The sequence below is a fragment of the Chelon labrosus genome (assembly GCF_963514085.1).
Source record: "Chelon labrosus genome assembly, chromosome: 4".
Classification (NCBI taxonomy): Eukaryota; Metazoa; Chordata; class Actinopteri; order Mugiliformes; family Mugilidae; genus Chelon; species Chelon labrosus.
The window spans coordinates 30,779,152-30,800,954 of NC_140340.1; the positions used below are offsets into that span (position 1 = coordinate 30,779,152).

The 21,803-nt window shown below is 41.2% G+C and overlaps 1 protein-coding gene across 1 annotated transcript in view; it reads right to left on the reverse strand.

Annotated features, from left to right (window-relative positions):
• The window catches only part of epha8 (eph receptor A8), a gene marked incomplete at its 5' end in the record, with an annotated part of 120,337 nt that overhangs the window by 87,981 nt on the left and 10,553 nt on the right, over window positions 1–21,803 (reverse strand). The window contains one exon of the mRNA XM_084543201.1: window positions 5,131–5,195. Coding sequence (XP_084399327.1) covers window positions 5,131–5,195 — 65 coding nt within the window. The remainder of the gene's footprint in view (window positions 1–5,130; window positions 5,196–21,803) is intronic.

Sequence of the window (21,803 nt, forward strand, 5' to 3'; positions counted from 1 at the left end):
CTTCTTCATCCTCTGATATGAGGAGTTCCGAGGCGGCATCTTCATCGTCCCCATAGTCCAGTTCCAGAACATCTTCCTCCTGCGGGGGATCCGCGGCTAGGTCGAGCTGGGAGCCCCAGCTGGCGCTAGCCTTCGGAGTCGCCACCGCAGCGACCGCCATCTCCTCTCCGTCCTCTGCGGCGGCGCCGTCGGGAGGGAGAAAGGGGTCGTGCCCAGACAAGCTAGCCTGGCGGGCTAGCCGTCTGCGGAGACTCTTAATTGTGAACACTGCGCAGTGTTGACACGAGCCGGGGACATCGATAGCCAGTCGGGCGTGTTCCAGCCCTAGGCAGCTCGAGCAGACCTGGTGTGGATCATTTTTCGAGATCTTATTCCCACAGCGACAGGGACGGGCCCCGGAGTCTCCGTGCCCTCTGGTGTGAGGGATTCTAGCCTCCATTCCTCGCTAGCTGGTGTGCCAGCAAGGCTAATCGAGGCAGTTAGCTGGTGTGCTAACTAGGTGTTTCAGCTAACTGGTGTGTTAACCGGGTGCAGTTAACTGGTGTGTTAACTTATGAAGACGAGGGATTAACTGGTGTGTTAATACTCGGTACTCGAAGCGCCGTGGTGAGGCGTCGAGGACAGTGCTGACCAGGCCGTGGAGGGCGAGGAAGCACTGGGGTCGATCTGGTGTGACCGACTGGCAGAACACGTCCAAGGCCAGAAGCGCCCGGCGACCGAAGCTAAAAAAGATCAGTCTGTGGACAGTTTAGCTAGCTAGCCCTGGACGCGAGATATGCTCCGAGTGAGAAGAGGTGTTTGAATGACGTGTTGCCGTCCGCCTGAGCTATTTAAGGTAGGTGGGACTACCTATGGCGGACGGACACGTTCACCAGCCAATCAGGATTGGCGTAATGAGATTAATGCTTCTGAGGGCTGCAGCGAGGCGTGCATCCCATAGTGAGACATCGAGCGAAATATTATGAAAGAGAACGTGGGATTAACACATGCACGTTCTGTTATTAGAACCTTAGTTTGGGAAATTAGCAAATCATCAAAGCAGCAGTGGAACGCTGTGGAAAGCAAGAGAAATCTGAAGTGTGGTTGTTGTAAATAATTTTAACCTACAGAGGGCAGTAATATGCCCTTTACCATTAAAACTACCAAAAATCCTAAAAGAAGCAGAATAGCAAAGCAATTACAGACAAACTAGAAGAAATGGATAAAGGCACGGGTCTTTTAAACGGCAAGTTCAGCTTCAATGTCCTGCCAGATGGCTCTCTATACAAGAACAAAGTTATCTTAATTTGTTGTCATTATGACTTGGTGGTTAGCACTAATGCCTCACAGCAAGAAGGTCCCGGGTTCGAATCCATGGGCCGACTGGGCCTTTCTGTGTGGAGTTTGCATGTTCTCCCTGTGCCTTCCCTCCCTTCTCAGCGTGGATTCTCTCCGGGTGCTCCAGCTTCCTCCCACCATCCAAAGACATGCTCATTAGGTTAATTCTAAATTGGCCGTAGGTGTGAGTGTGAATAATTGTATGTGTCTCTGTGTTAGCCCTGTGATAGACTGGTGACCTGTCCAGGAGTTCAATGTTTGGGGTGTATCCCAGCCAGTTTGCAATTTTGTCATAGCAGTAGCCTCTTAACCAAAAGTGGTGTCACAGCTGCAGATTTTTAGCTGACAGCTGTGACCAAAATCAGCTGACACCAAAATCACTCACATGACATAATTTTAATTCTTTGATCTCAATGGTACTTGCTCAAATGCACTTTGCGAGTCGTAAATAACCTCTCTACCAAAAACCTCATGCAAACAAGCTTGTGCCAGCAAGTTTTTATCAAAGAACCAAATATTTTGTAACACTGTTCATCAACCATGTGACCACTGTGCTGAAACAGACTTGATAAATCCTCTCTCTAGCCTGGAATCTGCTTTGTCATATCTTGGCAATCACCCATTGCAAACTCTTGAACATCAGGACTTTTCAGATTATTATTTGTTGAACCACACGTATGGCTACTCCAGACTGAAAGCACTGAAAACGTTGTCTTCAGCAGTGCAAGCGTAGGGGCTAAAACCATCAAACACGGGTACTTTTCTGGTTTCCACTAAGCGTGGCTGGAAAAACTGAAAGCAAAAGCAGACCCGCAGCAATAAAATGCTGCTGCTGCTGCTGCTGCTGCTGCTCCGATAGCTTCGCTGAGGAATCATTTTGAATGCATCATTATCAAGCTCAAAACACACCCAGTCTACAGTGGCACTTACTGCTCCGAGTACATCAAACCTCCCACATGGAGGGCTGCAGCTCCTTATTCATAGTGAACAAGCCTAGCTCTGTCGAACAAACACTATGTACCCAGACAAATAACTGTTACTGGAAAATCTGTAGCCGTCAGTAATGAAAATGTGAAAAATCTTAAATCTGTGCATGAGCAGTAATGTATTGTTGAGTGAGCCATACACCAATCTGCGTACTGAATGTTTGATCTCGACTTAGAAGAGACGCCAAGTGCTGGAAATGCTGTTGATCTCAGGCAGTTTGCAGATGCTGTTCTGAGTTGTTTAGCCAGTTTTCTTTGAAGCCACATTTTTCTTGTCTTACATAAAGTGTTTCTTTTCTCGGTAAGTAATTTGCCACCATAAATAAAATGCACAGTGTTCCTCTGCTTGTCAAAATATTATATGTGAAATAACAGCATCTACATCTCAAAGGTTTTGCTTAAGAACCAAACTGATTTTAAGAGACCACACAAGATATAATGTACTGTAACCTGGAGAGGTAATGGGACATGAATTAATGAGGTGTTATTTTTATGTTGGTGCTTGCAAAAAGCGGGGAGGAAGTGGCCTAAGCACCTAAACTCTGTGGCCATGATCTTGTTTAACAGTGATGACTACAAAAAAAAAACAGAATTCACATGATAAGATATATATCCATTTAGTTCTATTGTTAACTAAAACAATGTATTACTGCTGTATTTCTTTCAGAGGAGTGGTTTGAGCTTTCAGATAGGGATGCCCCAATCGATATGGGGAATTCTGTATTGGGGCCGATCCAGGCATTTTTTCTAAAATTACTGGATCGCTATCAGGTTTCCGCCAAGCCTGAACTATTGTAGTAAACCAAATCTACTTCTCTGTAGCGCCAAAATGTATTATTACTCTTTGCTGCTAGGTCCCGCAATGTTGATGTTTGTTGATGAGGTGGTAGAATAAGATCCTCATTCAACAATCACTGAGGGCAAACGTGATTTAGGAGAACATGTAAGATAAGAAAAGGCTTTGTGAATAACCAGGGGAGGCCATTTTGTTTATTTAAAATCGGATTGGGAATGGGAATCTTGGATGCACTGAGGTTGGGTTAGGTTGTTATTTTGTTTCTGTACTGTTAGCATGGAAGTGCGTGGCCATCTAATTTAGAAGTCGACTTGTTGTCTTGGATTGGGTGAACATGTAAGTAGGAGTCAGGGAGGGAAGGCAGAATAATCCTGTCTGTTTAAGCAGCTCCATACAACAACCCAAACTAAGCCTGTGGTAGTGAAAACCTTGGGTGTGGACTCTCTTAAGTGATTGCTGCGTATGCAGTGTAACAATGAGTTATGTGTATAGATGCTTTAAAGAACACACATTTTAATATTCGAAATGTTGGTAAGTATCAAATGTTTTTTACTACAGAGGCCCAAGTGAAGTCGTGAGTCATCAGTAGCCAAATTTGTGAGTACACTGAAGAACAAATGTGTGTCCATGACAATCTTTTTCTAGCAATTTTTCTGTCGTCAATAATGTTTCCCAGCAATAAAGCCTGACTGTCCTTCCATTAAAATAACACCATAGACTGTTAATGGATACATAGGAAGAACTGAGTTATAAGGAGGAGCACAGGGTGGATGGAGGGGTTAACAAAGACATATCGAGCCTTTAACACTGACAGTTACGTAGCATTAACTTGAACATAACTGACTTAAAGCTGTAAGAACCACCTGTCCACAGCAATATTTTCCCCTCTAGACTTGTGACTTATGCCATCACACAGGTTTGTTTATGTAATCGAACCCCAATGCCATTTAGTGAAGTGTTGAGGTGTAGAAGCCTCACGCGACAAAAGTCTCTAATCAAGTTAGAAATTGATATTTTTGGAATAATGAACAAATACAGCATGGGCTGGCAGGACAGGGGAGATTCCCCTCACACTGGTTTCACACAGAAGGAGTCATTCCGCTCAAAACTCTAATCCAATTCATCCAGCTCTTTTCTCAGGACTTGAAAGACAATCCATCTGTTCCTCCTGGCTGCTGTTCAATCACACCACCTTCTGCTGTGTGGGCCGGAGGTGAGTTAAATGTTTCTACCATTTCACTGACAGCCGGGGGAGTCGGGGACACGGTGGCGTCTCGCTGCTATAAAGATCACGGCTGGAGTCCTAATTCATCACCCCGGGTATCATCATGTGGCATTACAATATGCTAATGTGGCGACGCCGTGCCCTCGCTGTCACCTCGTTCCTTCTTTCATCGTTCTCTCTCCCTTGGGAGCTGAGTCCTCCCACTTGTGCAATGTGCACCTCGCTGCCAATATGTGGAAGGGGCTGAAAGTGATGTCGCAGCTGATGTTGGAATTAGGTGAGTGTTGCATGTAGTTGTCTGACTGCAAATGACGAACATGTAATTAGCCTGTGGTGTCAATGTTACAACCGGATCTCATTTAATAAGCACAGACTTGCCCTCAGCTGGAGAATCACCGCCTCACATGTCTTCAGATAGGATAAAAATAGAAATATTTTGCAACAGGTGTCACATTGTAGAGAAAATCTGTGCAGATGGAATCACACTGTGACACACTACAATAAAGCTACCCACCCATACCGGCCTATGATGTCTAAATGTGGATTTGAGGCAGGAGGATTCTACAGTTAGCCTGGAAGAGACTCAGTTCTTTGGATTTCGTTATGGGCTACTAGAAAATTAATACATCTGCATGCAACTGGATAATCCTACGTTACTCTTCTGTCCGTCACCACATAAAGCCAAATGATTTTATTGGCTTGGCAGATCTTTGCCAAGCAATAATCAGTTCCCACAGAGTTGCTTAAGTCCTGTATGTATTTATTTTGTATTTTTCTAATAAGAAAAGTTAATATTGTGCTCTTACCCCATGTGAAGGATACGTTAGCCAGCCCCAGTCTCCTGTGATCGTCGTCGTGTCCAGTAGATTCACTGCAGAGAACAAAACAACGATAGAGGAGGTAAGTGATGAACTTTAAATGATAGTTTTTCCCATCCTGCCCCATCCATCCATCCTGTCCTTCATCAGCATCCTCTGTGTGCACTGGCACCCGATGGAGTCAGCCACATACACACATGCGCCTGTCTGACAGGTGTGACTGATGAGGCGGGACGGTCGTCACGGCAACTTTGAGCCAGGTGTCACAGCATGTGATGTCACCTTGACCTGGTTCACCCTCTCAGCAATCGGAGCTGGGACCCTCAGTGGTCCTAGCTCAGAATAGAGCAGGAAACAAAATGTTTACTGTTAAATGTGTGGTGTGAAATATTAGAGGACCCCGGTAATACAGTTTATCCAACATGCTGCTGATTCGTTCATCAGTGGTGTAGCAAAAGAAAACACCAATCAGATTGTTCCTTCTCATGGAATGCTTATGCACTGACAATTAGTCTGTTTATTTCTTTTTATAAGTTAATTAAGCCTGGAATGGATCATTTAGCTTTATTAACTTAGCATAATATTGGCATTGTTTGCCTGAGCTTTTTAAAGAACGATCTTTAAACGTGAGCTCAGACAAAAACTAAAAAGTAAATGTTACCTGACTTTAACATCCTCTTGAGGCTTCCTCCAACAGAGAGTCAATCCCCAGCAGAAATAAAAATACTATATTGGTGTCTATAGCTAATTTAGCTATGTGATATATATTTATATAGCTTAAACTATTAAACACCCAAACTTAACTCTAAATTATTTCAAGATCGAACGAAGGCTATGGCCCATTCATGTTCCAACACCCTTTTTGAATTAGACAGGAGTTAGGTGGAGTCAGTCAAGATGGCGACAGTAGGAGTCACCACACTGAGCTTCAAAACCACTCAGCAATGGAGACGTCATCCTTTGAGTGACGTCTCCAAGGGTTTATCTCCCTTCACAACCAGTACTACCAACACTAGCGTTGTAGCTCTGGACAATCTAAGAACTCAACAGGAACTCTAGTCTCCTCAGGTTTCTCTAATTTTTGTCTTTTCTTTCTATATTTATGAAGTCCTGGGTTCTGTTTCTTGGGCCTCTTATCAGACTAACATTCACTGTCATATTAAATGTTTCTCACATCTACATTTTTACTAATTTCTAAAAATTCAAAATGTTCAGAGTCCAAAATGCAATAACAATTAGCTTACCTAGCTGACCTTTCTCATTTCTTTCTTTCTGTCCTTTCTTTACATTTGTTCCTGCTGAGCACAAACCTTAGACTAAGCTGATACATTTTCAACTCACAGAGACATGTCTTCTCTGCTTGGAACTATTCCCTGGCTATTTGTGTCCACTTGCATGTTTCTGTTGCCTGAATCATGGTGTATTGGACATTTCCGTCACATTCTGTCTTAGCAGAAAAGATATTATGAGAGAGATGAGATGAGGAATGTGGATGAGGGACTTCGTGAAGCCTCATTTCGGTCCAGTGGCAGTGTCCATATCGTCTGCCCCAGCAGGTTAGGATTTATGTGTATGTGTGTGTTTCACTCTTTCAGCACTTCCAGCTAATATGATCTCTGCTTCTGGGCTTCTTGTCGAGCAGCCAAGTGATGTTCCCCACGGTGGAATGAGTTTAACAAAACACTTCACACTTCTTAGCTTTCCGTCGCCCCTCCTTCGTCATTCAGCTTGACTCATCCTCTCTTCCTGCATCTCCTGCATGCTCAAACCACAATATGCAACCATTTTGTCCTGAAGCACGAAGTAAAGCTCAGCTGGCCAAGGTCATGGCAGGATACTCACACTCACGAGTTTTCAGATAAACACTAAACAATGATGTAGCTATAAAGGAAATTTGAGATTTGTGAAAGTTCAGAAAATGTTTGCAAATTACATTTACCTTTTTTTTCTTTTCTTTAACCATAATTAAATTGTTCTCGTTAAAACATCCAACATAACTCTTTACATGGAATCAAATTAAAATCATAAGATATATGTCTTTCCAAGTCCCAAAACATCAATCAGAATATAATCACATCTGCAGGACTGAGTTCATTCAACAGACTGAGGAGAACCAATATTTTCAGTGGCACTGCCCACATTGATTCTGGCTTCCCTCATCATTTCAAACACTAGTTTTACAACCTGTTTTCTGTCCCTCCTGGAAAGTCATCATATCACCATAAAATGTGTCTTAGCGCAGAAAGCACGGATTAATTCCAACTAGAGAGAAACAAGCGGGTCAAGTGTTGACATCAATATTTTCATATGGATTAGATTCTCAAAGCATTTACATCACCACGTTCATATCAAATGAAAACTTATTTCAGGTATTTTTACTCTGATTTTAGTGGAATACTGGTATCCATGGCAGAGAAATATAAAACTGCATTATCTCTAGAAGCATCATCAACACAGAAAGATCCACCCACACAGTTTGACTGACAAGTAACTTCTTGCGTCAGCAGAAAATGCCAACGTAATGAGCACTCAAAGCATCTGCACAGCCACACTTACAGGTGTCTTCTCTTCTCTCTGATTAGACCTCCTCTCAGAAATGCATGAGCACTTGTGTTTGACTGACATCTGACTTTCTGATTGCCTGAGAACACTGTTTGGGTTAACAAATTAGAAAGCTTTCCCTTCCAGAAGATATGGAGTTCATCCAATCAGAGTCAAGCTTCTTTACATGTGACAAATGAGTCCAGTGTTAGCACCATGTAGCCCAACCTTAACTTCTGTCAGTTAAATCAGCAGTGGTTTTAAGGGAAAATATTCACCAATCTTTTAAAAATACAATGTTTGTACTTTTAGAAAAGTCTCCAATCATCACTTATGACCCGCTACAAATGTGTAGGATGTATTTGTCCACAGGGATTGTCTTATGTTGTTACTTTTTTTGATGTTTGGGATGTTTCTAGGTTTCAGTCTTTGTGCACCTTTGTGTAGCCACCAGCGCTAATAACAGCAAGCAGGGTGTGAGGGCAGAATTCTCTAAAAATGAACCGTCATTGTGTACAACTCTCTCTGCTCCCTGTCTGTGTCACTGATGAATAAAGAGCTGCAGATCTGTGTGTCCGTTTGACCGAGTCGGGTGCACAAGCATGCAGAGCAGAGATGCCACAAGGACCTAACAAACCACGAAGCAAGGATGTGCAGACGTGTGCACAGGTGTGTGCTTTCAGACATAACTGCTGTGGAATAATCAGGAATGTTTATTTCTGTGATTCACTGCCTTGGCTTTTCCCTCTCAGTCTTACTCACTTGACCACCACATCTCTCTCGCTCTCTCTCTCTCTCTTTCATTTCTCTGAGGATGTATTTAGCCACAGCTAATGGACACATGTTAATATGCTCAGAATGCATGTTTCATTCGTCACTTTGCATTTGCATTTTCAGAGAACCCTTTGTTAAATAAAAATATTGAAAATACAAAAAAACTGACTGCAATGTCAGAAAAATAATTATTACACTTGGCTGAATTAGACAGTTTAGTACACGGTGTAAGCGATAATGCAAGGGAAAGAGAAAAACACGCTGCAGGCAACTTCAGCAGTGTCTACGCTTTCCTGCTAAGTTTTAGCACCAACAGCTTTATCCCAACAAACCAACTCTGATTTCCTCAAGTATCTGTAAAATTTTACATTCCATTCACTAAGAACAAAGAACAGTTGATCTTGATTGGAGCTAGTCATTTGGACTGTGAATGTCTCCACAGACATCAGTGTATATACAGTGGTATGCTGTAGCAGATAATTCTGTGTTTATTCAATCTTAATATGAATGTACTAATTAATCTACATGTGTTTTGTGACTTTACAAACTTTTCAGACTCTTTAGCGGCTCCATACAGCAAGAGTCAGCTGTTCTTGAAAGTGATATACTTAAAGAATACTCTGTGTTTACCAGCCGGTGCAGCAGCACACCAGAGAGATCTAATCTGGTTTCTGCTGCTTTGGAGAGTTCTGTGTTTTGCTCCCAAGTGTCGATATGTGGCTTGATGTGGGTCAAGAACACCCACAATTCATAGAAGCAAATGGATGAGTGCAAAACGCTGTAATGGGGATAGAGCACTCTTCTCTACTGCAGCTCCACTTCATGATTTAGATTATTACAGTTTTTTTCAATCGCTAACAAGCGCTTACCCATACTAAAGATATTTTTTCTAAACTCTTAACACAAATTCACGCCTACAAAACACAATTGGCCAAATGGATAATTTTCTTGTCAAAAACACATTTTGTTAAATATATACTAACTCTTCATTTCAAAATAGAACACATCTTTCTCTGCACACACCAACTTTATACCAAAACACTGGAAATATGACTCAAAATGAAATTATTCTGTCAAAGAATAACACTTGTTTTCACTTCACAAGGTACATGCAGTGAATCAAAGTACACCAGGTTTCAAAATACTGGCTATTGTTGACATTACAAAAACTGCATAGACTTTTATGCTTCAGTTTTACAGGTATTTGCATGCAAAACATGCAATCCACTGTTTTTTACACTAAATTTCTTGGTTGGGAACTGTATGTCCACATGTATTGTTCACATTCAAAAGCATTCCAGTAAAAAGCAAATAATTTTTTTTTTCCTTTACTGTTTACTACAGGAGGCACAGTAGAAATACTGTTTACAGTATGATAGAACAGAAAAAGTTTTACAGTATTGCTTACAGTACAGCAACAACAGGAAAAAGCCCAGATAAAAAAAGCACAAAATTACTGTATCTAATCTTTGCGATCTTCACGGTTAGGCCACATGTTTTCATCAACATCGCATCTGATATTATCCAAGGTGATGCACCTGGGATAAAACCGCTTGGTATGTCGGATCCACCCTTGGCAATCATCAACTGTGATGTCCCTGCAGCCAGCATCCATGGCTTCAAGGAGGGACATCTGGTCATGTGGCTGATGGTCATAAACCTTCCACCTCCATGCAGAAAACAACTCCTCTATGGGGTTGAGGAACGGTGAATAGGGTGGAAGGAAGAGACGTACCAGTCTTGGGTGGTGAAGAAATAAACTTTGAAGGGACATTGAAATTGACACGTCTGGGGCAATTCCAGCCATATGTTGATCTCTCCTGCCTCTGCTCCCCTGCTGATCAGAGTTTCCTGATCATACTACCTGAGTGTCACTCCTTTGTCCTTTTGTCCTTTTGTTTTGACCACGTCTGGGAGCCACCTCTGCCCCTCCGCTGAGTTTACCCTCCTGTGTAAAGTTGCCCTCGACTGACCAATATGCAACCACACCTGGGGACAGGGTATATCTGTGCTCTGTCCCTACATTCAGGGTCAGTCTCCGGTCTCAGACCCACTCTGTGTCGGTAGGCTCACCATGACCTGGAACTCCAATAAACTTGCACCACTTCAGCAAACTTGGAACTAGACTTGGATTGTTTTTTTTCTTCAACAGTGGACTTCAAACCATGTTGTTAGCGATTGAAAAAAACTGTATTATCAGCTGAGATATGTTGTTTTTGAACTGATATCATTGCAGAAGAAGAGGTTTTTATACTGTATCTAAGGTTTGGAATATTGTTTTTGCTATTGTTGGATGTTGTGTGTTAACATTCGTAAATAATAATACAAAAACAATCCATAATTTTGTTGGGAGGTACAACTGGTCTGTTAAGAAAATGTAAGCATTGTGAAAATGTGTTCATTGACTGCATATTGTGTGAAAACAACATGAAATGTGTGAATGGTATGGCCACAAAAGTCCGATGCTGTGCTAATTGTGTTTAGAGTTTTGAAAATGTGACCACTGATTGGACAAACGCTTGTTAGCGACTGAAAAAAACTGTAAGATGGGAGTAGTTTTCCATAAAAATCTTGCCAAGTAATTTCTCCGTTGCTCCACTCACGTGTTGCAATTAGCTGGTGTGTCACTCCTCCTTATTGGGCATCGGGCCGCCGCGGAGGGCAGTGGGTCAGAACACACAGACAGATGGCAGTGCCACCAACCTCTCATCCCTCCCTCCCCGTCTACACGCCTCCTCTCTGCCCGTCCCTCCCCGAGGCGCCGATGTCCCGTCATCTCGCACCGATGATGCGGTGGCCCCTCGCGCTGTAGCCAAGGTCACAAATGGATGCCGCCAATTACGCTTCTCTTAGTGCTCCTCGCTGGCCTACCGAAGTGACATAATGAAAGTGGCGTACTGGTGCAAGTGGATTTAATAATTCTTCAGTGTACCAAGGGAATTTTGTTCTGCTACAGTGTTATTATTACAGCAGGAAAAAAAAAAGACAAATATATCCCCTCCCTGAATCCAAAAACATGTGAGGCGGTGTGTTATCACCACAGTAGACCGTGTGAAGATTCATGAGCCATTCCCTGTGGTATTAATTTAATTTCCACTCAAATGAGAAATCCCTCTGTCTTTGAAGGTGGTGGGAGTCATTTATCTAATTTGCTCTCGCTGTCTGAATTATGACTTGTATACGAGCTATAGTGTTTAGTGGCATGTCTGTTGCTTTGCCTTTAATGCGACAGGAACTGTGTGAATAAAACCGAGGACAGGCATTAATTATCACTTTGCTCCCCCCCCCCCACTCACACTTCATCTCATCTTACATGTAGGAAAACAGAAGTGAAGCCCAAATCTCCCATTGCTCTCGCTATCTCTCTGCATTCCGCCTCCACCGTTATGGCAAGGCTTTTGTTTCTGCTTTTACAAAACTAATTTTGGACTGACCTTCATGACACCTTGATGGCAGTCTGGTAGCCGAGCTCCAAACCACAAACCCTTCAGCAGTGAAGAGGTTAAAGGCTTTGTTTGGTGGAGGAGGGGAATGGGGGGGGGGGGGGCAACTGCATCTCCTCGAGGACCCTGGGCTTGAAATTGAGTTTGTTCCTGTTTCACAGCGTTCTGTTTATAACAGAAGCACAAACCACCAATACCAGCCCTCCACACATCACCACCACCACCTCCACCTGCACCAATTTCTCTCTCGCCCTCTCTACCCTGCACTCCTCCACATCTCGGAGAGAGCGCCAAATGAAAAAGCTGTCCGCCAACTTGAGAGCTTGTTCTCGCTCGCTCTGAGACACGCCACATATTTCCCAGGGCAGTGGTCAGCTCTCCTCCACCATTACTTTTCCCTTCCCTCGCCCCACAACTCAATCTGGCCGGTAGGTTAGTGGGCGGCTCGTGTGTGGACGCCTGCGGCTCGGCATTCGTGTTGCGGGTATGCATCAAAGCAACCAAGCCCGCCAATGCTTTTGAAAATCAGTGACATACACACACACACACAAACACACACTTTCTAGCAGCGGTCATGGCAGTCTCAGGGAGTGTATGTGTCGGAAGTCTACGTGGAAGAATTATGAGCTGTCTTGGAGGAAGTGGAGTTTGCCTGCAGTGCCTGCAGTGACTCTGTGCAGGCGTGAACGTTTCCTTTAAAACACACACACACACACACACATAGAATGGGGGAACTATAGAAAGAGGAAATGGCAGAATATAGCAGATGCTCAAAACCTCATTTCCACCCCAAAAGACATGGTCGTACATTTCAAAGAGAAAAGTAGTGCCATTATTCTACAAGAAGTGTCTAAACACACACACTAACACACACAGATTACTTATGATATCAATCAAAAATGTGCATTGCGCTATAGTCATAAGACTGATACACGGGCAGACCTGCCTGCTGGGCAGACGTACATGCTTTCAAACATGTACAAATACACTCGCACACGTAGCTGACACATATACATACACGCAGGCGCACACTGATGGCACAGCTCTTGGGCCAGACAGGCACTCTGACAGCTGTGTAATTATCTCATCAACACCTCCCCTCTCTAACAAGCTTCTCCTTCTCGCGTCTCTCTTCTCGCCGCCTGTAAAGCTCCTCATCAGCGCCGCGACCAGAGAGGACGATAAAAGCCTTCACAGAGATGAGAGGAGCTCCACCGAAACACCAAACCCTCTCTCTCTCTCTCTCTCTCTCTCTCTCTTATTTTCTTACGTACAGAGACAGACATATTCTATTTTTTTCTACTCTATTTTTTTTTCTGTCTTTGCTCCAGAGTACACCAATTCCCCACTCTCTAATTATGAGACCAAGTCCACATAAATTACTATCTCTCAAAAGAAAGAAGACAAAAAACAACAACACTCACCCTGTTCATGCAAGGCGGCAACAAACCAATAGAAATGGCTTGGAAATAATTGTTTTCATCACCAATGCTTCCCTGCTCCTCCTCACACATGCTAATGTATTTTTTTTTTCAACATGCTGATGGTGACTGGTGATAGTTTTAGGGAGGTGTGCTGAACTAAATTAAACACATGGAATGAAGAGATGAAGGCTGCGGTAGAATTAAGGATATTAATTCGGTGGCCGTGAGCAAATAGTGAACAACAGAGCACAGAGGTAGCGGATCATGTTATTTCTGTACACAAGGACACTCAAGTACACAAGCATGGCAGGTGATTAAGACAGTTGTTGTTCTCAGGCTGAAAGTGTGAAGTAAGAAAAGGAGTGACAATGACTTCATGACTGTGCTGCAAAGTCTGAAACTTGGAAAAGTAGTAATTTTATTTTGTCACATATACGCAGATGAGAAAGTTCAATTATGGTACATTTACAAAGAACATATTCAAAAAACAACAAAGCAATTTGTGACCATTAACCAAATTTATTCATCTGTGAGTATTTACATTTTCTTTTTATCATGCAATTACATTATCTCAAGATTTCACCTCCTTAAATGATGATTTAAATTATGAAAGTGGGGGAGAAATCTCATCCAGATGTTTGCTTTAAAACCTTTAAAACATTAAAGGTAGTATCCTAAATGTAAGGCTATGGAGCAATGTTTTCATTTACTCATTTTTCAGATCTAATTTTATTGTTATTTTTACTTGTTCTCACATTTCAGTGTTTGAAGATTTTTCACCAGTTGTTTTTTAACATGATCACCTGCATAAGATTGTCACTGTAACACAATAGGACATTGAAAAATGGTTCTTGTGCCCAAAAACATGCCTGAGGAAGAAACTTAGTGCAGTAGTTATTAATAATACACAATGGAGCAGTGTGCAGTGTGTGGAATTAGCCTTTTTCTTCCTTTATATATACTAGGCACATGCAGGAGCATGTGGCTGCTGCGATTAGAGCGGCCTGTTAATTAATGGCTGTTGGTGATAAAGAACCAACACACACTGTATAGAATCATATCAAATGCATTCTAGCAAACAAACATATGTGTAAATGACACATGATTCAAAAGTGTAAAGTTTGCACTTAAGTTTTATAAGGAAAGGAATGTGGTTTATACAGCTCTCAGACAGATACACAGACTGTATGAACTGGTGGGAACATGGAGAATGAACATACTTTAACTTGTTTGTGTAAAACCAAACTTCACAGGGGAGCTGTACGTTTGCCATTTTTCTTGTCATCACCTAAAATTCCCAGACATCATAGAGAATAGTTACCCAATAGTGGTAACTAAGGCCTTGAATGCATCTGTAGAAATCAGACATATTGAAAACCATATTTAAATAATTTATTTCTTAAGAAAGACACTCTTCCTTCTCTTCATCACCTTGGTCCATAACCTCTGACTTATTTCAGAGTAATCTAATCTTCCTTCAATGAGCATTTATATTTTCCTTTTATGACAAAAAAACTTTCTCATCAAAAAGCGTTTTTTGTTTGACAAGGTTTAAAATGTGCATGGCTAGGTTCTCTCAGCTTGTAATTAGTTTCAGTTTACTGTGAGTGGGACAAAATCATGGGGCTTCTGGGTGACAAACGAGACGTAAACAAAACACAACACATGGGAGCAGAGCTTCAAGCTGGGATGTGTTGCTGTGGTGCATTGTGTTGTAAACCTAATTATAAATTGATTTTTTAAAACCTGAACTGGTAATACACTATTTTTACCCCACACTTTGGTTTAGTAAATAGTATTTACAAGTGCTCTGTCAATTAGTTACAATATTTATTTGCAGTTAATCAATCAAGTGTATCTGTTTATTGACCTATTTTGCAATGTTTTGAGCTAAACCATGTTGGAGTGGACAAGTCAGACAGTTTGCATCGATTGTGTGCTTCCTTAACCAGCAAGTAGTATTTGTGTACTTCAGTGGTAAGTCAGTAAGATAGTAAATGCAAATAATTCTGGTCTTGTCGAGAGAACCATCTGGCAGGACTTTCAAGTATACTTTTCGTTGTCCGTTTTTGCTCACAGAGGTTTGTTTCTTCTTCCCCATGTTACTCAGGCATTGCTTCCTGATTTCCCAAACAATGGTTCCAGATCTGATAGTTTCACACCCAATCAGTTGGGTTGAATGAGTAAACAAAATATTTGGTCTGATCTGGGATCATTTGGACAGGGTTTTTTTTAATAAGCAGTAAATAAACAATTATTTATAGCACATTATAATCTAGATGTAGCAAAGGATTCATCATCTCACGCCTCTCACATTTACCGCGTGGCACAGTGACAAACACAAAGAGTGAGATATTAGCTGCAACTGGGTAGAGAAAATGTTACTTGCAATATTTTATAATATTAGCTTTTAGCTTTATCAAGATGGAGGTAAAAATAGCCTAATGCTAGTTTTGAACATTAGCATTAGGTGATGTGTTGTTGTTCCATGTGGTGACTTTCTGGTCAGTAATGAAGTCAGCATATGGTTAAATGCAGGATAAAAAATGACCAAAATATGAATAAATAAATAAAATCAACATATTATAGCAACGATAAAGGGCAAATTAAATTCATTATTCATTACCATTCTGTTTTTTGTTTTTAAAAGGAATGGTATACACTATATCTGTCTCTGTTGGCCAGGTCACATTCAAATTAGGGTCGGACCTCCTCTAGTCAGAGTAATACTTGCAAAGCTGTAAGCAATAGCTAACACTGTCCATAAACTTGCAAACATATGGATGAATCTTGTATCTAAATTACAAGTAAGTGTTAAATGGGTATAAGTGTGTCCAGTCAAACTGCTGTCACCAGGAACCAGAGGAAACACACTCAAAACAGCACACAGAGCACAAAGGCCAGTGAGCCGGTAACAGGGACATATGGCTCAAAATTACTTCCAGCAATCAGGGTTTTTTTTCTTCCTTATTTTGAACACATTTCGACCCTCCTGGTCCTCGGCTTTTGTACATGTCGGTTTGCTTTAATCTCATCTTGCTTTTTTACATGTATCCACATATTTTATTTATTTTTTTATTTTGTTTCGTTTGATCAGTGGTGTTGCATTTATAGTCTTTCTTTCTTTCTGTATCATTTTAGTATTTGTTGCTGCAGTGGCCCATTTTTTCCCACAGGGATCATTAAAGCTTCATCTTTTTACCTCCACGCCTACAGTAACCCTCTTCCCTCCTCCTCTCCCTCTTCCTCCTCCTCCTCGTCTCATCTTTCTCCAAACTCTCCCTGAAGTTCTTTCTCCCCAGGGGCCCTCCTTTTTCTTTTCTCTGTGCGTCTCCATTGTGGTGTAAGCATTTTGTCCTTGGTGCAGAGAAAGCAGTACAGACGGGTGGAGAGAGAAGACAGCAGAGAGACTTATTATGACACTCTGATGCAGACGTTCGCCTCAGAAAAGACGTTGTTTTCAACTTTTCATCTCCTCCCTCTGAACTCCTCCTCTGTTTATATGGTGAGTGTTGGGAACGAGATTTTAGAGTTTTAAAGAGGTAAACAGAAACAACTGTATTGCAGACAACATGAACCAGGCCGACGCACATTTTAGTTGATGTGAGGGACGGCGATTTTTTACTTTTTCATTTCCGTTTCAACACCCAGTGTCAAAACTGATGACAGGGTGTATAGAATCAAAAGGCAACGGCAATCTGGGACTCTCAATACAAATACAAAAAACATGCAGAAAGTGAGCAGAACAACTGGCATATATTTTTCCTTTTTGTTTTTGCAATCACCAAGATTTTTTTTCTCCCCCAAGAAAAGGCAGACACTTCAGAACATGGGCCAGAATTCATTTTCCCTGTGTTTGAATATATATTTATGGAGAGCACCTTTTTATTTTTCATTAACCCCCTAAGCTCTAGGCTATTTTGGGAAATTTCTGCATGAAAAAGGGGAACAAATTCAGTTGCTAGAACTGCAAGACCACACTGAACAACCTCGGGATCTGTGGATTAGAGACGAAATGTTTAAACACAGCAAGTTTCTTTGCTGCCGTCAGCAGGCCATGGTGAGATGTGACAAATGAAAAGATTAAAAGTGAGTTAAGGATGAGGGTTAGGCGTACAATGTTAGATATCAGGCTAGGAGCAGGCTAATGACAGCTTTTTATAACAATGAGTCAGTCAACTCTGACCTGTTCCAAAAAAAGATGTGATTCAACAAAATGGAACTACAACAATGCTACATCCACTTTAGTCATGGTAATACTATGTGGCTTCTTTGCTTAGTGTGCCACGCTCTGCAACCTTCTCAAAATGGCGGCGGGTCATGTTTTAATAACAAATATAGTAAAGAGTGCAAGGGTGCCAAGGGTTAATCATTTATCACATTTATCGTGTGACACTTTGATAGTGCCTAAGACCAAGGCTGGGACCCCAGGACTAAACTATGTGCAGTGTTAGGAATGGATTACATGTACTGGCATTACAGATTTAGAATACCAATGATGAGTAACTGTATTCTGTTACAGTTACAAATACATGGTATGGTATAGATGTCCAAAAAAACATTTAAAAAAGTTACATTGTTGATATCAATGGATTACATGACGGCACCTGATTCACATGTTTATTCACTCTCTAAATAAACTAAGGCAACACCACGCATCTCTCCAAAGCCTTAGTGCAAAACATGCAACCAAAGACTTTATGACTTTAATGTCCAGTTGCGCTATCTGCTTGATCAGTAAAAAATAATGGAGTTGGAGCAGGAGCAGACCATGGAGATTTAAAATTGTTTAAATAGAGTTGGTCAAAACCTGGAGGAAGCAAATCAAGATGAACGTGTTTAACTTTATAAGAGCTAATTGGCAAAGTTAAATTGAAAGTCATCTGTTTACCATAAATAATATTTATTGGTTATTGATTTATTATTATTATTATTATTATTATTATTATTATTATTACATTAATTTGTCCATAGATTAACAGTTTATTTTTAGTATTCCTATTACTGAACAGGCTGCTGCCATTTGTCAGTAAATCCAACATCCATGTTGTTTAATAGTTGGGATAACATATACATTTATGGGGTTTTATCAAGACAGTAGACCTGCCAGGGTCCCACAAAATCCTGTGGGAAACACTGAAGCAGGGTGAGATTGCCCCATTCATACACTTAAAAAATTGCCCTTCAATGTGGAAGTAAACCAAATATTCAGAATACTTTACTCAGATTGAGTAATGTCATGGAATACATTACAAATTCCATTTTAAAGCATGTATGCTGTATTATATATTATACTATGCCAGTGCTATATTTGTAAATGCATGTACTGTGCATATACATGATCATGATTTGATCAGTGCTTTTAAATCCAAAGATAGCAAAAATGCCTGCTCAGTACTGGCATGTTGCGGACATGACTTACAACATACTATAACTGTTCAGGTGTGTAAGTAATGTGTAAGTTCAATAGGCCAAACAAAACCGTTTTAAACATTTAACATCCATGAAACTATCAGTAAACACAGCACCTTGATAACCCTGAAGGCCTCATGCTGTGCAGCTTTTTGATACCAGCAGACAGGGGAACTTGGATTGAAGACTCCATTTGTTCGGTGTACTAAACTCTTTCGAGCATTATCCAAGAGTAATAGGACTCCGCCGCACGCTTGATACTTTTTTGATGAAATCGTTATGTGGCTCATGCATTTTTGATTTGTTGATTTTTCCAGATCAATGCTATAGGAGACAACAAGCTAAGCAGAGAATTCTAATCATTTATTGAGGTATCACTGTCAGACTAACATGGAGAAAAACTAATAACGAACGCTAACTTATGATCATTTACTCTTGGTTCTCTTGTGTGGTTGTTTTTTGGGAAATCTTTTTTTTTGTCACGGGGTTTGAGATGTTAAATCTCTCTGACAGGTTTATCTCAGAACACACAGAAACATACACTGCAACATACATTGCATTAATCTGTTTTTTCTGTAACCTACCAATATTTTATTTTTTTTTACTGAAGAGACAAGTGCACACATCATCATCATCACCGCCAGAGCTTCCAAAATTGTTATGGAAATGAAGCATGGATGTGTGCGCTGCACAACTTTTTCCATATTATCAGCACAAAATGCACTAGAGACAGCGCTTTTCTAACAAAGAAACAGCAGAATAAACTGTAAACACGTCCCAGTTTAGCCCTCTCCAAAACCTCGAGATTAGGTCAGAAAGAGCATGCAGCGGAGAGTGCCTGCTCCTCTGCTGAAGTGGTGACAGGATGATTCGGTTTACACTGGCCAGCGCAACCCAGCACACATATCTTATTTTAGCAGGTGCCTCCATACCGGAGCATGGACCCCGCTTTGTATATCCCTGCAAGGCATCATGCTTGCTGCATGATGGAGGGTGGAGGATGCTTAGGGCCAGCGAGATTCGTCCATTCCCAGGGGAGAGACGAGTGAATAGCAGGCTATACTGCTGCCTGGGCCTGCCTGGCTTCCCCAGGGAAAACATCTAGAGGGGTGTAGACGCAGTGGAGGACAGGCATGCAGCGCTATTTATAGAGCAGGTAAAGAGGAAAGGTGAGGAAAAAAGAGAGGGTGGGAGTGAAGAAAAAGAAGAGGGTAGTTGAAAACAAGAAGAGAAGAGACAGAAAAGTCTGAAAGCAGATGACTGAATGCGATATCTGTGCCCGACGGCATCCGCAGAGATCAGGGCTGACAGTGTCTGCAACACCCGCTGAACAAAACAGAACTTCTGGCTTGAAGTTTGGCCTGCCGCTGCAAAAAAAGTATGCCTCAACTTATTGATTTACGGTAGAGGGTTCACACAGAGGTTAGCTGTGTTGAACTGAAAAGGAAAGAGACAGACAGAGAGAATAGTTGAGTTCAGATGACGGTGATTTTTTTATCAATAACGATTGGACTTGCAGCCCAGCCTGGAGATCCTTGTGATGTTTCTACACCAGCCTCGTTCTCACCATGCCTTCCTCTTTAATAAATAAAATTACTTTTATTCTTTATTTATTTTTTTTTCTTCTCCGGCTGCTCCGCTCGCAGCCCCCTCACGCTGTCAGTTGGTTTCAGCCCTCGTGCAGAATGTACGTCTCTATTTCACTCTGATGCCCTTTAATCATTTTCATCATTTCAGTGAGCTGACATTTTACATAAAGAGCTCTTATCATCCCTGGCTTATGCTTAATGATGAATGGTGATAATTACTGTCAGTCAGTGTGTCTAACGTGCCACGGTCACGTCACTATTTCTGCACTGAAGTGTGCATGCTAAAAGAGAGAAAAGAGACTGTAATATCCATAGCTAGATAACATTTAAAAAGTGGGACATTCACTGAACTCTACCATATGTGGCGTTGGCTCGTTTTATGGAAAACTCCAGCAACACATATAGTATAAGTAGTACATCAGTTCATTAGAGCAGTGGTTCCCTGCCTCTGTTTGGTACTGATTGTCCAGGAAACATTTTCTGCCAGGCAAAAGCAAAAGCACTAAACACACTGTAAGACTGTTATATAGTGTAGATACTTAGTGACGATTTGAGGCATAATTGCTTTGAGATGGTGCATTCTTCCTTTCCCATCAGGCCCTCTAGGTTATCTGTAGTTTAGGTAATCTGTTCATCATGGCCGACTAAGCTATTCCACACTGTGCTCCTAATACCGCTGTAAGTAGCTGTTCGCGAGACCATTAGAGATTCTTCAGAGAAGGTAGGCCCAATGTGTCCGCTGTAATATACAAACATTTCACTTCTATTACAGATACACCACCCTGCTAAATATCCCCCAGCGCACCAGTTGTGTATTGCTCAATTGCAGAAACCAAATGCACTATTTTTTCCCCTTTGATTAATGATTTCTAAAAATTGCAGCGCCCCTTTGTTTAAGGAAGTTACTAAGTCTTTAATAAATTATGAAGCAATGAAAGGGTATGAGCACAGACAGGGTGCTAGTGAGAGGTAGGCTACAGTAATGCCAAGTAGATTTTTGTGTTCATGTGGACCTTAAGAAAACATCAGCTTTGTCCTTTTAATGCTGTTGTTTGAACCATTTAGAATATTAATAATGGTGAAAGCAATGCTTGTACTCCATTCCAGTATACAGTAATAATATAAGAATAGAAGCTATTTTATTGGTAACAAAGGGGGTTAGAAACCATGATGTTCCCATTTTTTATATGACTCGTCAATTTTAAATAAATATACCATTGCTAACCATTTTCTAAAGAATATGTGTTTTTCCTTTTCATTTTGTTTATTTATTTATTTTTTTCCATTTTTATTGATCATTTAACTCTAGTGTGAAACTGTGTAATACTATGAAAACCGGTGCTAACTTTCAGTGCTTCGACCCGTATTAAAGGGTACATGAGGGGAAACTAATTTTGGTTTGAAGCAATTGTTTTTATATTTTTACACTTGAAAAATGTACACCAATCGTCCTTAACTAAATATAATGTAGCTGCAAA